Raw genomic sequence first — 15,652 nt, forward strand, 5'->3', positions numbered from 1 at the left:
AAGAGCTCTCCTCCCCCTAGTTCCCTAACCCCACCTTTCCCTCAGCCAGAGAAGAGTGTTAGAGAAAGGGACAAATGCTACCCGCGACAGGGTAGGGGACAGGCCAGGATTAGGGACCATGTAGAGAAAGAGTGAGAGTGAGAGTGAGAGAGAGAGAGGAAGGGAGAGAGGGAGGGAGGGAGGGCGGGAGGAAGGGAGAGAAGGCAGGGGGTGGAGCGGTAGAAGCCTGCAGGCAGGGAGGGAGGGGTGGGCAGGGGGCGGGCAAGAAGCCACCGGTGACAATTACGTCTGGGTCCAAGCAAACATGAGGCAGCTGCCAGAGGGCTGGGGCAGTCCCTCTCGCCTGGGCCACGAAGTGGGGAGGCCGGCAACAGTTTCTTCCAGCACCCAGGATGCAGGAGGCTAAGGTAGGCACCGCAGGATGTGGGCTTGCCCCAGGATGGGGAGGAGGGCTTCTGGGGCTCCTGCTGCACCTGGGAGCCCTGTCATGGCTCCTTCTTTCACTCCATCCCCTTTTGTCCCCTGTAAGGTTGCTTGGGGGAGGTAAGTGTTGAGGTGTCCTGGCAGGGAGGCTGGAGTCCTCTAGCCTCCTTTGGATGGGAGAGGCTTTAGGAGTTTGTGGAAGAGAAGCTGGACAGAGGAGAAGCCGGTGACAGGGCAACTGAAAGGTGCTTTCTTTTCTGTCTCCTCTCAGGTCAGCCCTTGGCTGGTCCTGCTTAGTTAGGTCCCTGGGGCAGGTGCCAGAACAGCGCCCCCCCCCACCAAAGCTTGGCCCCACAGCACTTAGGGCTGGAGGAGGGGTGAGTCCCAGGAGGGGGTCATTTATGCTTAGAGGACTAGCTCATCCAAGTGGTCAGTGAATGCATCTTCTAATTAATCATTCAAGCAACTCGTGAATACCCTCTTCTAAACAGGCTCTGAAACCCCTAACAAAGACTCCTGTTAGTAGTTCTCCATCAGTGGGGCTGTTAGAAGGTTGGAGAAAGCGAACACAAGGAAAATGCTTGGCATAGGGTTCAAGAAACAGTGGTAGGGAGAGAGGAAGGATGAAAAAGAATTAAATGAAGAAGCAAGGAAAATAAGCTGAAGCCCCTTCCCCTCAAGACCACAGTTAACCTTCAGAAAATCTGGCCTGATGCCCTGTGACCTGCTCACATGCTTGGAATAGTTTTGCTTTGGAAGAAGAAAAAAGCACCAGGATTAGGTCTCATAACAGAACTCCCCAAGTACAGCTTTTTAGAGCAAAGCTGGCTGCAGTTTTCTCTGGTGCAGAAGAAGTCCAGGGGCAGGCAAAAGAGGGCTGCCAGGGGCTCCTGGTCAGCAGGGACTCAGCCTCTGCCTGTCTCATCCTTGAGGTTGCCTAAAGGGCCAACATGGCTGCTGGAGCTCCAGCCAGCACATGTAGTCAGCAAGAAGGAGAAAGGTAGGAGGCCAAAGGACCCAAATAAAATCAGGGTTTTGTAAATAAGAAAAAATGGATATTGGCTTGGCATCCCACAGTCTCTCCCCCCAGTGATGGCTTCCTGCCTCTCTGTCACCAGTGAGAACAAGCAGCCCAGAGCAGGTTAGTGGCTGGCTTCAGGCCACACTGTCTGCAAACCCCAGGGCCCCTGCCCTTTCTGGTTCATTTCCCAGGAGTGCCAGGAGGATAGGCAGAGGCGATGACATGAAGCCTTTTGAGCACAGCGACACGGCTCATCAAAAAAGGTGCTTTCTCTCCTGTCACATCAAGTCTCCCCAGCAACTGCCAGGCAAAGCAGGGCATAGCAGAGAAACTTCATGCCTTGTTCCAGGCTCACACACATGTGCTCACTGCACAGATATGCCATGCACAGCACAGGCCATGTACATGCCAGGGAGCAGTTTGACATGTGCTGCATAGCCACATATATGGCACAGAGACAAGTCGAGTGACCCTTTGAGTCCACAGAGGCAGAGATTTCTACAGAGTCAGGCTGCACACAGATGTGCACAGAGCCAACTCTGTCCACCAGCAGAGGACAACCCACTTCCTTTGCCTTTCCTTTGCTGGCCCTAATTTCCAGCAGTCACTCTAGGAGCTTGGTCACCCCTCCCCATGTAGACAGCAAAGTGACTGTCCCCCGGCCTGCAGGGGCATCAGGCCCTCCCCTTGGCCATTGTGTTCCCACACTGCCCTCTGCCCTCCATGCAGCCTGCTCCTGGGCCCAGTGATTCTCTCTGTCCCCCAGTGACCTTCCTGTGGTTGGCTTGGCCTGAGACAGGAGCAAGTCCCATCTGGTATTAGGCTAGGTGGGGACAGTGGTCCTAGAAGAAGCTGCCACTGGGTCCCTCATCAAAGTTGGCACAGTGGTACAATCAGGGCACAGGCTAGGAGCTGGCCTGACTCCACTGTCGTGGTTAGTGACTGTCCCCAATAATTCCCCATGGCTGTGCCCTCAGCCTTCTCTCTGCACTCCCAAGTCATTCAGTAATCCTTACCTCATTCCCAGGAGGCAGGCACTGAAACTCAGATGGGACCAGCTAATCTCAGCCTCAGGATTCCATGAGCCAGAGTCCATTGGCTCTTAGGGAGAAGGAGCCGACAGAATGCCAGCTCTGCGGACAAGGGCTACCATCCTGGGGCTGTAGGGTGTGAAGTTCCCACACACTGGGAACTTCTCCTGCCTGGCTTTCAGCCTTCTTGCAGGGTACTTGTGGGAGATAAACCCTAATTTGCTCTCCTATTTCCAAAGACAATAGCTGAAGCTACAGGTTGCCCTAGGGGAGGAAGGTGGCCCTGTCTCTGCTCTCCAGGTGGAGTCTAGGAGAAGGTCTGGGCTGAGGAATTGGGGCCCTGAAGTGGCCACTCCTTGCTCCATCCAGGCCATGGTTTCTGGCATTGTCTCCCTGATCCTCACGCAGGCCACTAGGTAACTTCAGTTATTGTCCCCACTTAGTAGATGAGAAACAGAGGTCTGCCCCGGATTGCAGTGTATCCCAGATACAAAGTGTTGTAGCTGGGATTTGAACCCTGCTCTGTCTTACTCTAAAGTTCCCTAGGGTTGGGGGACCATGAGTGAAGAACAAAAGGGACCAGGCTGCCCCCATCCCAGCCAGGGGGCCTGGCTCCCTGGGCTTGTGGCCTATTGCACCCTCTGAACCCTTTAGTGAGTGTTCCCAAACCAGGCCTCACCCTGGTCACATCCTCTGTGTTAGCTCGACCTTGAGCCAGATGCCCACCTCCTTTTTGGGCTGAGGATCCAGAGCTATGAAAGAAAGGACCTCAGGGTTCTGAATTTAAGATCCCTTTTCTTATCAAAATGTTCTGCAAATTTGGAGAGCTGCTTTGCTGATTCAGAGGCTGGGGCTTAGAGCCCTTTTGCTTCCCACGCTTACCCTGTGGCATCTTTGGTGACTTCTAGGAGTAGCTACAGAGCCTCAAACATGGTCTCTGAGAGGAAGAAGACACTCTTGGCTTCCAATGCAAAGAAAGAAGAGGGGAAAGAAGTTGGCACACCTTCCTTAGCTGGTGTTCCAGCCCCAGGGCAAGAAGGAGACAGAGCAGGAGGGAGGGCGCAGTGTGGGCAAGTCACTGTGCTGCTCCCTGCCTGCAGCTCCCCACCCCTAGCTCACCGCTGTTTCCCTCGAACAGGTGCATCTGTCAGTTGTGATCAGCCCATGTCCTAGAAGGCCACAGTGGGCACGTAACAGGAACAGAGCGAAGGGGACCTGCAGGCGTTAGAGTTGGAGCAGCTGAGCTGAGGCAGGAGGGCAGCTGAGAGGGGGCCTGTCCCATGCCGTGGTTGGCCCAGCCTCCTCCTCTGATCTGCTGCCTCAGCCCCCAGCTGGCTGGCCATGCCTGAGCCATACTCAGCTGGGCACAGCAGCTGCTCTGCCTGCTACCTCCTACCCTCCCCCTCCTCTGGGGCAGGCAAGGGAAGGGGCTCCAGTCCCCCTCCTGCTGAAGCTGCACGCCCCTATACACAGCCCTGTTTTAAGATCCTCTCGCAAGATGGGCATGCTGGAAAGGGACCCCAGAGAGTGAAGTTCTAGCCCCAACTTCACCCTGTTGACTCTGGGCTGGGCCTGTTGCCTCTCTAGGTCTTAGTCTTCCTGCCAGGGCCTGAGATGCTCCTAGTTTCTGCCAGGCCCCCATCAGGGCTGATGCCCTGTATGGATTAGTGGGGGACTAGAAGGACACAGGCCTCAGGGACTCAGCCACCAAATGTACCACAGTGCAGCTTTCCCTCCAGCCCCTCTACCACCACAAGTGCCCACAGGCCTATCAGAGTCCCAGTCCTCACCCTTTGGTATTGAAGGACCCTGGCCGGAAGAGGGAGGTGGACTGGGGAGGTGTCGCAGCTGTACCTTGTCATCTAGTAGCTTCAGTTCCATATCAGAGAGACCTGGGCTCAGACCTGGACCCTTCATGCATTGGCTGTGTGTCCTCAGACAAGCTGTGTCATGGTCTCCTCATTTTCCTCAGAAAAGTATGTATGATTTTTTAGATAAATAAGATCCTATACCAGCTAGGTTGGCCAAGGCCCCTGGTACAGGATGAGAGCTCCATAAATGGCAGGAATGCCAATGCTATTATTTTCTGGCTGCTGATTAGAGCCTGGGAAGGGACCTCGTAGAAAATGTTGCCATGAGCAGCTCAAGTCAACCCCTGTGCAAACATGACATCCTCGTTGCTGGCAGTGGGAGGAGCTTATGTCCTGGTCAAGGGGGCAGCCATCAAGGGCTAGGCCAGGAGAACCCAGTTCTTCAGTTTCCTGTTCCAGTGCTCTGAGAGGAGCAGCACCCAGGGCCCTGTGTGTGTGTGTATCTGTGTGTACACGTCGATATATATACATGTGTATGTGTGTATGCTTGTGTGCATATAGGTATGCACAGGTGTGTGAATGCACGTGTGCATGCATGTAGGAGTGTGTGTAGGTGTGTGTATGCATACATGCACACAGGTAGGTACATGGATGTGATATGTATAGGTGCACATCATTTGAGGTGTGCGTGTGTTTATGTGCATGCATGCATCTACAGGGACTCATTACAATCTTGGCTCTCCCCTCACTAGGCAAGCTGTCTGGCCCACATCTGCGTGTGCTGAGGGTGGTGGTGGTGGAAAATCCAAGCTCCCCAAAGCCTCTCCATTCCAAATCCTGGGGCCCACACAACACAACACAACACAACACCCACCTCTGCTTCCTGCCATCTGTCCCGACTGATGGAAATAGAACGAGCGATGACACATGAGTGCTGGGTGGGCCAGTCCGTGCTGTGGCTACCCTATGTGTAGGGGAGGCAAGGCAGCCTCACTCCTGAACAGCCCTGCATGTTCCCTGCCAGCCCAGGCAGTGGCCTCAGGACAGCCTTCCTGGAGATCTCTGCCCCCCTCAGACAAGGCCCAGAATGTTCTATCCGGTAGGACAAATACACTGAATCTTAGCTGCATTTTCAAGTCTACTGAGGAGCTTTATAAAAATAGAACAGCCCAGGCCCCTTTGAATTAAATAACCCAGCCTCTGGGCAGCAGATGGTGGGGACACATTGCTGGGTGTGGGCTGGGCCCCTCCTCCTGCTCTGGGTGAAGAATAGTGACAATCTCCTGCAGGGAGCTTTGTCTCCATCACCTCACATAACCTTCCCCATAACCCTGTAAGGGCATAATATTATCTGCATTTTGCAGGTGAGGAACCCGGGGCTTGGAGCAGTCTAGTGCTTTGTCCAAGTTCACACAGCCAGGAAGGAAGAGCTGGGATTCGAGTCCCTGTCAGGCTGACTGCAGACCTCTTCCCACTGTACTCACTGCCCACAAGAATGTCAACCTGCCGGAGATCTTCCTACCCACCCACCCCCCACACTCCCGGCTAACTGTGTCCTCTGAACTGGCATCTAGTGGGTCCCAGTGGCTCTTTTGAGGCCATTGGCTGCCGTTTCCCATCCATTAAGTCTGTAAACAGTGGCAGACATCAGAGATGCATTTTGCATACGTGTTTACTCACAGACCACTAAGCCTGGAGAATGAGCCTATATATTTTAATGTGGGCTTTGCTAAAGCTCTCCACAGCCTCTAGCCTCCAATCACCCACCCCCGGACAGGCTGTCACGTGCCTGTGGGTCACCTCTGCCAAGCCTTCTCTGGAGGTTCTCTGGCACCCAGCTGACAAGAACCATAGAGGCTAAATTAGCTGCTTGAGGGTTTCACCGTGGTGCGCCCTCAGTGCTCCGACTCCATCTTCTCCACCAGATGAGCCCCTGATGTCCCCAAGGGCATGGGGAAGTGAGCCGGACAGCTGCCCTGAGGGCCATTTGGCCTTTCCAGGGAGCTGCAGGGGTGAGTGGAGAACCACGAGGTAAGATGTCTGCGTCCACGGGTGGCTTGTTTCAAGGGAACTGGCCTCTCTCCATGGTGTGCTGAGCACTCAGGATGTTGGTGTTGCTGGTGAAGAGTCTGCATGGTGTTTAGGGGGAGACGAGAGGCAGGGGGGATAGTCCCTACATTTCCGTGGGAATCACTCTGGCCCCTCCTCCACTGCCCACATCTGAAGTGTATCCTAAATACCCATCACACTAATATCCCCACCACCTGTGCTGCCACCTCGACTGGCTCAGCTCTCCTTCCTCCCAGTTGGCCTCCTGCCTCATTGTCCCCCAGCCTGTTCTCCACACTCCACTGGGCCATCCTTCTGAGATAGCTGACGCCAATCTAGCCCTAGGGTAGGAGAGAGCAGCTGGAGGCAGGGGTGCCCTGCCAGGAGAAGCAGGTCTGAGAACCATCTAGAACAGTGCTGTCCAGTGGAGACATGATGTGAGCCACAGATGTCATTTAAAATATTCCAGTAGGCACATTAGAGAAAGTAAAAAAAAAGTGAAATTATTTTTATTAACGTATTTTATTAAACCCAATGTAAATTATTATCATTTCAATGTGCAATCAATATAAAAATTGCTAATGAGCTATTATGCATCTGGTAAGTGTGTTTTTACACGAGGGCACATACCGTTTGGATCAGCCACATCAAGCGCTCAGTAGCTACATAGAGCAAGTGGCCGTATCATGCGGACCTGGAGGAGTCAGCCTGGCTGAGTAGAGCAGACCCCTCAGCTCAGCTGCAAAGGGGACAGGCTTCTTAGCCTCTTTGTACCTGCCTTTATTGGTTTTTCCTTGTCTGTCATGACCTGTGTTATTGTTTCTTATTTTTTTCTTTAAATTAACTTGCATTTTAAATTTTAATACATTTGCTTAAAAAAGAATCTTTAAATCTGTATTGTATTGTAAATGGAAAGTGGGCAGCCGAATCAGATGGTAACCACAACAGTGCCATGAAAACAAAGCAGGGCAGTGAGCTCTCACTCCCACAGTCAGGGGACATTAGCGTCTACATGACCTCCCATATACCCTACAGGGGTGTCCAACCTGGGGAGCATTGCACGTTGATTTTTTTGAGGGATGTTTTGCTTATCTGTGGTGTCAAATATCACAAAAAGTATGTGCAGAACTTTAGTTTGGCTCATCAGTTATCATGAGTGTTTGTGTATTTAATGTGTTGCCCAAGGCAACTCTTATCCTTCCAATTTGCAAGAGAGAAAAAAAAAATGTTGGACACCCCTGGGTAGGAGCTTCTCAGTTCAGTGACCTCAGGCCAAAGCCCCCAGTCCATGGCTGACTTCAAAAAGCTGGGTTTGCTCCTGCTGAGCAAGGGAGAACCCACGCAGCTGAGACCCTCTGAGCTCCATAAGGAGGTGTGAGATAGAATCTCTTACAGATATGGGCAGTAGTTGGGTGGTTTGGGCAATTTGGAGGTTCTAGGGAACCTCAAAACGCTGGCATGAGCATTAAATGAGATAACTTTCCAACACTGACCCAGCACCTGCACACAGCAGATGCATCGCTGTGTGGTCCCCTTTCTGTCCCTCTCCACCTGCCCACTTGGAAGGAAGTTGAGGCCCACCCTTGGCCCACTTGGCCAGGCAGGAGCCGCAAATCTTGGCACCCAGGTGACTGTCCATGAATGGCCCTGCTCCCTGGTAGCCTTGAAGGAACCCTGTGAGCCTCAAAGGAGGCAGTTATCCCCAGGGCTCGCCCAGGCTATTTCTGGGCCTTGGCCCCCAAGTGTCCACACTGCCAGGTGTGCTACTGAGCACTCTGTGTGACCCCAGGGCCCAGAACTTCTGGCTTCATTGGTCTTTGCCACCCAACCCTGGCCATCCCCTGAGGCCTGTGGATGACGATGGTTCTGTCATGCATTAAAATAGGCCAGCATGGAGGGCCAGGAGGAGAGAAATTTTCAGGTGAATTACAGAGAGCATTAGGGCACTGTCACCTGATCAGATCATTTGTGAGTACTTACTGAGGACCTTGTGTGTTTGGTTTTTTTTTAATATGCTTTTGTGTGTGTGTGCATGTATGTGTGTGTGTGCATATGAGAGAGACAGAGAGAGGGAATATCTTTTTTTTTTATTTTTTGAGATGAAGTTTTCCTCTGTCCCTCTGGGTAGAGTGCCACTGTGTCATTGTAGCTCACAGCAATCTCAGATTCCTGGGTTCAAGTGATCCTTTTGCCTCAGCCTACCCAGTAGCTGGGACTACAGGCCTGAACCACCATGCCTAGCTAATTTTTCTATTTTTCTTTTTCCTTTTTCTTCTTCTTCTTCTTCTTTTTTCAGTAGAGATGAGGTCTTAATCTCGCTCAGGCTGGTCTTGAACTCCTGAGCCCAAACAATCCACCAGCCTCAGCCTCCCAGAGTACTAGGATTCCAGACATGAGCACTGTGTCCGGCCAATGTGAGAGTATTTTTTTAATTGAATTTTTATTGAGCCAATTGTAGATTGAGTCACATGCAGGTGTAAGAACTAACACAGAGAGATCCCATGTGTCCTTACCCAATTTCCCCAGTGGTAGCATCTTACAAAAATACAGTACAGTATCACAACTAGAATGTTGGTAGTGATGGAATTCACTGATCTTACTCAGATTTCCCTAGTTTTACACACACTCATGTATGTGTTGTGTGTGTGTTTAGAGCTATACAATTTTATCAGATATGTCATCTTCTGTATCCACCAGAAAAATCAAGATACAGAACAGCTCTGTCCCCAGGAGAACCCCTCCTGTACCCTGTTACAGCCACACGCACCCTCCTTCCCGCCCCTCCTGCCATACTTAACCCCTGGTCCTCTAATCTGTTCTCTATTTTTCAAACTCTGTCATTTCAAAATGTTATAAAAATAGAATCACACAGTTGTGACCTTTGAAGATAGGCTTTCTTTTTTCTGTTCAGCATTATTCTCGGGAGATTCATCCAGGTTGTTGTATGTGTCAATAGTTTGTTTCTTTTCATTGTTTAGAATTCTATGGTAGGAATAGAGTTTATTTAATCATTCACCTGTTACAGGACATGTGGGATGTTTCCAGTTTGGGGCTATTAAAACTAAAGCTGCTATGGACATTTGTGTACGAGTTTTGATTTGAACATAAATTTTCATTTTTCTGGGATAAAGGCCCAAGAGTGCAATTGCCGGATTGTATGGTTGTTGCATGTTTAGTTTTATAAAAAGCTGCCAGACTGTTCTGCAGAGCAGATAAAGCGTGTAGAAGTGATCTGGTTTCTCCATATCCTCACCAGCATTTGATGCTGTCGCTATTTTTTACATTAGCAGTTTGGATAGGCACATAGAGTATATGATGGTGGTTTTCATTTACTTGATGGCTAGGGACACTGAGCATCTTTTCATGTGCTTTATGTGCCACCTCATGTCCTCTCTGGTGTAATGTCTGTGCTTGTCTTTTGGCCACTTTCTAACGGGATGGTTTGCTCTTTTACTGTTGGGTTTGGGGAGTGGGGCCTCTCCCAAGCTGGACTCTGTGATGGGGAGGAGCAGCTTACCCCCAGGCCAGGGCCCCTCTCACAGAGCTGATATGCTGGGGGAGGAGACAGAGACGCACCAGAAGACAAAAGAATAGGATCACTTGGAAAGGGAGGGGCACTGTGAGGAGGTGCTGGGAAGTCCCAGACGGAGGTGCACGGGGAGGATCTGGCACCAGGGAGCCTTGAGCCTCGGACCTGGGGGAGAAGTGTTGGGTGCAGGGAGGAGTGGGGAGCAGCAAGGGCAGCAGGGGCAGCCATGTGGGAACCAGTGCAGCCTGTGTGAGGAGCAGAGTCTGAGATGAAGCACAGGGGCTCCCAGCAGGGGTGGGAGGGCATTTAATTCCTGTTCTGGGCATATCAGGGTCCCAGGCCCCCCTCTACTTTCTTACCTATTGTACAGAGGCACTGTGGGTGAGGGCCGAGGGGGTGTCTGTCAGGGCTCCTTCCCTTTGGTGCCCTTGAGCCTCCAGTCGGGAGGAGGGTGTCCAGAGTGGCTATTTAACATTCACTGACAGCTCAGTCAGACCCTCTCCCAGACAGACAAGTGTCAAATATTCATGAGGATGACCCAGCGGTCATTTTTCCCTCCCCCACAGCCTGAGGGCCCAGTGCATAGGCCTCAGCTCCTTGGGTGGTTGTGCAGTCCTGCCCAGCTCAGCTGCTGGGCCCCTTCCTGCCCCTTCTCTCTGGGACCCACTGCCCACCTCACCAAGGGAGGGTGTCCCAGGAGGGCTCCTGGCCCCTCAGCCAAGTAGAGGAGCCTGGCCCAGTGCTTCCACCACCACCTCACCTTCTTCACCAGGGAGAAAAATCACACTGGGGCTTCTCAGCCCAGGAAGGCATCATGACATTTTAAATAGTTACTCTTGAAAGCCTGCTAATATGATTGGGGCTTGAGAACCATTCCTCCTCGAAACTTCTGAGCTCTGCCCAAGGACCTGGCCTTGGTATAGCCACAGAGACCAAGACCGCCTGAAATCTGGAAACAGAAGATCACATGCAGAGTGTGGCCCTCTCAGCCACAAAACATCTCAGAGACTAAGTTTCCTCATCTGTAAAATGGGGGTGGTATTGGCAACATCATGACTTGGGGCTCAGAATAGACACACACTATGGAGCTGTCAGCCTGCACTGTAGGCTCACTTGACCTTCCCAGGAGGACACGACCACTTGTCAGATAGAACCCAAGGACAACTGTGGGGCCACTCCCATGCTAGCCAGGGCCCAGGACTGTGAGACAGGATCCCTGTGACTAACCAGCACTGTCCCAAGGGAGGGGGTGATGGTGGACTCCCAGCAAATAGTGGGGGCAACCTCAGCTTCTCCTCCTTTTGATGTGCTCTGCAGAGCCTTCAGCAAAGAATTCATGAAATAATGAAGCCTGTCTCTCCTCTACTCCCCTCCTGGACTGAAATAAAGACTTCATTCATTGAGGCCATTTCTCTTCTGAATAAGATTTTTAAAAATGGAAAAGATGCCTCTGTGACCCAGCCTGGGCAGGACATACGTGTATGTGCACATGTGTGTATATGTGCACATGTACTCACATATGTATATGAGCGTGTACTCACAGTGTGCATTTAGAGAAACTCTGTCAGCATTCCAGCCCTCCCTGCCCACCCTCAGCTCTCTTCTTCTGCCCCACTGGGATGGCCAGTGTCCCACTTGCTGCAGCTCTGACACCACTGACCCCCTCATTGCCAGAGTGAGCCTCAAAAGGAAGGCTATGTGGGGGGCCATTGGGTATGGGAGAGGGGGAGGTAGGGGTTACATCCACCAGCTAAGAGACTGGCTGCTGGGACCTGTCTGGGAAAGGCCCAAAAGCCAGGAGAAGGGGCCTAGATGTCACTCGGCCTAGGTAGTCCCCTCACCAAACACTGACCATGAGTGCTACCACCCCGCCCCAGATGTGGACAGGCCCCACAGGGCCATGAGCCAATGAAGCATCTGGAGGAGTCCCGTCTAACTGGAGCCTTCAGGATGCAGCAGACCAGTGGGTATCCCAGGCCCTGAGCCCTGGGAGAGGGGCCAGGGTTTTCAGCAGCAGTACAGACACTCTTGTAGCCTCTGCCATGGATTGATGTGGACAAGGTCTGGCTACCTCTGCTCTTGGATCTGGTCTGTCTTCCAGACTCAAATCCTTGTCCTTCCTGGGAGGCTGTGGTTGCTCTGGGCTCCCTCTGCTAATTCTTCTGGTTAAAATCAGCCTGGATCAGTCTCCGGTTCTTGCTCCTGAGAACCGGACCACTGAAGGGGCTGTCTGGGGGGGCTGCATCTGCAGGATTCGCTGATGGCACTTCTGTCTGTTTCACTTTGAACAACCAAATACTTTTGAGGACTGTGCAAAGGTAGCACACATGAGACCCCACGACCCTGGAAGGGTATTGTCAATCCACCACCCAAGTGGCCTTATTACTAGCCAGCCTACCCAGCCTCTCAGAGCCAAGATCCACACAGGGTCGGGTCCCCTCCCATGACTGAAACTCAGGCAGCACATCGCAGATAGAATGAGCACAAGGGCCACCCATGGGCTGTGACCCAATTGCCAAGCCTCACCTGTTGCCCCTAGCGACAGGGCATGGCACACACAAAGACAGCAGCTACCTGACAGATGCCCAAGGGGCCACATGGCTGACCGCACCCTGCGGTGCACCACCCTCCCCTGAGCTGTGCCAGCCACTCTGCAGCCAGCATGGGAATGGAGAATGGAGAGCAGTTTAGGGAGCCAGGACTGAGGGGCCCAAAATATGTAGTAGGAGAACAAATCTTGCTCCTCTGGGGACTCGAGCTCATGTCCCACTGTCTCTCTCTCTTTGGGTTGAGGGACAAGTTCTTACTTTACTAGACAGGCTCAAGTGCAGTGGTATGATCATAGCCTCACGTTAGACTCAAATTCCCAAGTAGCTAGGACAATAGGTGCATGCCACCATGCCAGGATAATTTATTTTTATTTTTTTGGAGATGGTGTCTTACTATGTTGCCCAGGCTGGTCTCAAACTCCTGGCTTCAGATGATCCTTCCACCTCAGCCTCCCAATGTGCTATGATTATAGGCTTAAGCCACTATCTCTCTTTCTCTTTTTTTTTTTTTTTTGAGATAGAGTTTCACTTTTGTCCCCCCGCCCCCGGTACAGTGCTGTGGCATCACAGCTCACAGCAACCTCAAACTCTTGACTTAAAAGATTCTTTTACCTCAGCTTCCCAAGTAGTTGGAATGACAGGTGCCCACCACAATGCCTGACTACTTTTGTTGTTGTTGTTTGTTTGCTTAGTAGGCCCAGGCCTGATTCGAACGCACCAGCCCTGGTACATGTGGCTGGTGCCCTGACCACTGAGCTATAGGTGCCCAGCCAAGCCACCATCTCTTAATACCCACCACAGATCCCTCCCTCCTCCAAGGCCACTAATCTATGGCTTGGGTGATTTCTTCAGATCACTGGGCAGCCTAGGCAGTGAGTCCCCTCACTATGCCCTTCCTGAGGTGGTCACTCAGCCTTTCATTCATTCTCGGTTTGCCTCAAGGTAAAAACAGAGGCAGCAAGGAGGATTGAGGAGGCCCAGTTTCACTTGTGACCCTGTCTGGGCTTCAGTCAAGTCAGGGATCTGAACTGCGATCTCTAAGGGATCATCCAGCCAGGGAGGGGATTCTACGAGCAATCTGGGCTCACTGCTGGCACCCCCCACTTTGGACTCCTTGCCTCACTCCTTCCGGGGACCCATCAAAGGCCAGAGTCAGGATACAGAGTGGAGGAGACCCCTAAAGTCTGGCAGGAATGGCCAGTGCGGGGGCGGGAGCCTGGGACACGGGGCTCCTGGCCTGTACCTAGAAGGCATGCTCCCGGGTGGGGTTAAGGCTCCTCTCCCCTAGGATAGCAGAGTGACCTGGGGACAATCTGGAGACCCACTCTGTGAGCAAGGGCTCAGAGCTGCTCTGCCTTTTCCTGCTGCAGGAGGGGATGAAGGCATCGGACGGCAGCCTCCTGGGGGACCCTGGGCGGACCCCACTTAGCAAGAAGGAGGACGTCAAGTGGCAGAGGCCGCGGTTCACCCGCCAGGCCCTGATGAGATGCTGCCTGGTCAAGTGGATCCTGTCCAGCGCAGCCCCTCAGGGCTCAGGTAGGGCTGGGCTGGGCTGGGACCAGGGTGGGGGTCAGGGATCTGTTCTGAACTCTGTCCTTTCTGAGGACTCAGAGGCCACCCTGGCACCCAGCCTGGGCCACAATGCCTCTGCCTCTGATCGGAGAGATGTTTCTATTCATTCATACTCTTCCCCATTTACAGAGTGCCACGCAGGGCACTAACTCCAGGCAGGAACCATGGAGGGTGGGGACAGAGGGCTGGGGTTGCACTGGGGTTTTCCAGCTGGGAGGACAGAGCCAGGTCACAGAGTCTGAAAGGCCAGTGTCCACTCAGTGTCTCAGGGTGACAAAGCAGGAGAGGCAGAGGCAGCCCCCTGTAGCACCCATGTACGCACATCTCACACCTGTGTATTCACTGTATATAACCTTGCAAACCCACCCACCCAACATGCACAGATGAGTACACACCACACATGCCTGCACACACCATGCACACTTCTGTGCTCACGCATACTCCCCACATGTAGGCACCCGCACACCATACATACTTCTGTGTTCACATGCACACTTTCCACATGCCGGCATCTGCACACCATGCACACTGTGGGGTCACACACAGGCGTGTGAGAGAGTCTTCCCCCTTGGCTTTGGGGAGCTGCACCTTGCTTGTTGTGTTGGACACTCCAGCTGTGTGATTTCAGGGGAGCCTCAGTCTTCTTGCCTGGAGAGTGGGCACAACCAGGGTGCCAGCTGCCTAGGCCCAATGAATATTGTTCACAGAGGGACCCAGGGCAGACAATAGACACAGTGGCTGGAGGCCACCCCCAGCTGTCCATGCATGTGCTAGAGGAGGAGATAGGGCTACTACATGCCAGGCCCCTTCCCCACCCAACTCAGCTCCAGGGCGCTCCCAGCACTGCTCCTGCATCCTCCCCTCTGCCTCTGTCACCTCTACTTCCTCATGGAGCCCACCCATAATTCTTAATCACCCTGGGCCAGCATTTATCCCTGACTCTTTCCCACAGAAGCACTAGCACTGGGAATACATGTGTGAGGTCCACGTGCACCTCCAACTTCTCAGGGTAAGGGGTTAGGTTTTGCAGGTGGCAGAAACATGATGAGGTCCCTAAAAGCTCCAGCAAGTAGTTTAACTGGGAAGGACATGTCTTCACAGCACTGTTTGATCTGCATTGGGATAAAAAAAAAAAAAAAGGTTGGTTCTCCATCAGGGTGGGAACCTAGACAGAGGTGAGCCGAGGTAGTCTGGTGTGGCCACCACATGCGCCCGAGGACTCAGGTCCACTCTGACTGGCACAGATACATTGATTGTTCAAGGGCCAAATCCCTCCTGGCCTGAGTCCTGCAGGTGGTTCTTGGTGCAGCAAATATCGGAGGGGTTGCAGAAGCAGAACCCTCCTTTCCTCCCCTCACCCCTGTGTCTCTCTGGCAGGCAGAGGCTTGAGACGGGGTTGGCGCTGCCATGCTCCCCTTGCCAATGTTTTCTGCACACCTGTGACAGCAGCAGCCATGCTAAGTGGCAATGACAGGGAGAAAAGCCAACCAGGGAGCAGGCATGGCATATTCAAGGTCATAAGGAGACAGGCCAAGGGGACCACACCCCGTGCCCCACCCCAGCTCGGGATGGCTTCTGAGTAGGCAGGGTATTTTCACATTCACCTTCTGCATGGAGCCGTCAGGACATGTTAGCTGAATAACGTGTCAAAGGCATACAGTAGGAGG

At 52.7% G+C, this 15,652-nt stretch overlaps 1 protein-coding gene across 1 annotated transcript in view; it reads left to right on the top strand.

The window, feature by feature from the left end:
- The first annotated feature begins 347 nt into the window (after positions 1-347).
- KCNIP3 (potassium voltage-gated channel interacting protein 3) overlaps positions 348-15,652 on the top strand; it is an 80,297-nt gene continuing 64,992 nt past the window's right edge. The window contains exons 1-2 of the mRNA XM_012811054.2: positions 348-407; positions 13,784-13,949. Of these exons, the coding sequence (XP_012666508.1) occupies positions 393-407; positions 13,784-13,949 (181 nt within the window). The 5' untranslated portion in view covers positions 348-392. The remainder of the gene's footprint in view (positions 408-13,783; positions 13,950-15,652) is intronic.

This window comes from Otolemur garnettii, unplaced genomic scaffold (assembly GCF_000181295.1).
Source record: "Otolemur garnettii isolate 467f Iridium unplaced genomic scaffold, OtoGar3 scaffold00148, whole genome shotgun sequence".
Classification (NCBI taxonomy): domain Eukaryota; kingdom Metazoa; phylum Chordata; class Mammalia; order Primates; family Galagidae; genus Otolemur; species Otolemur garnettii.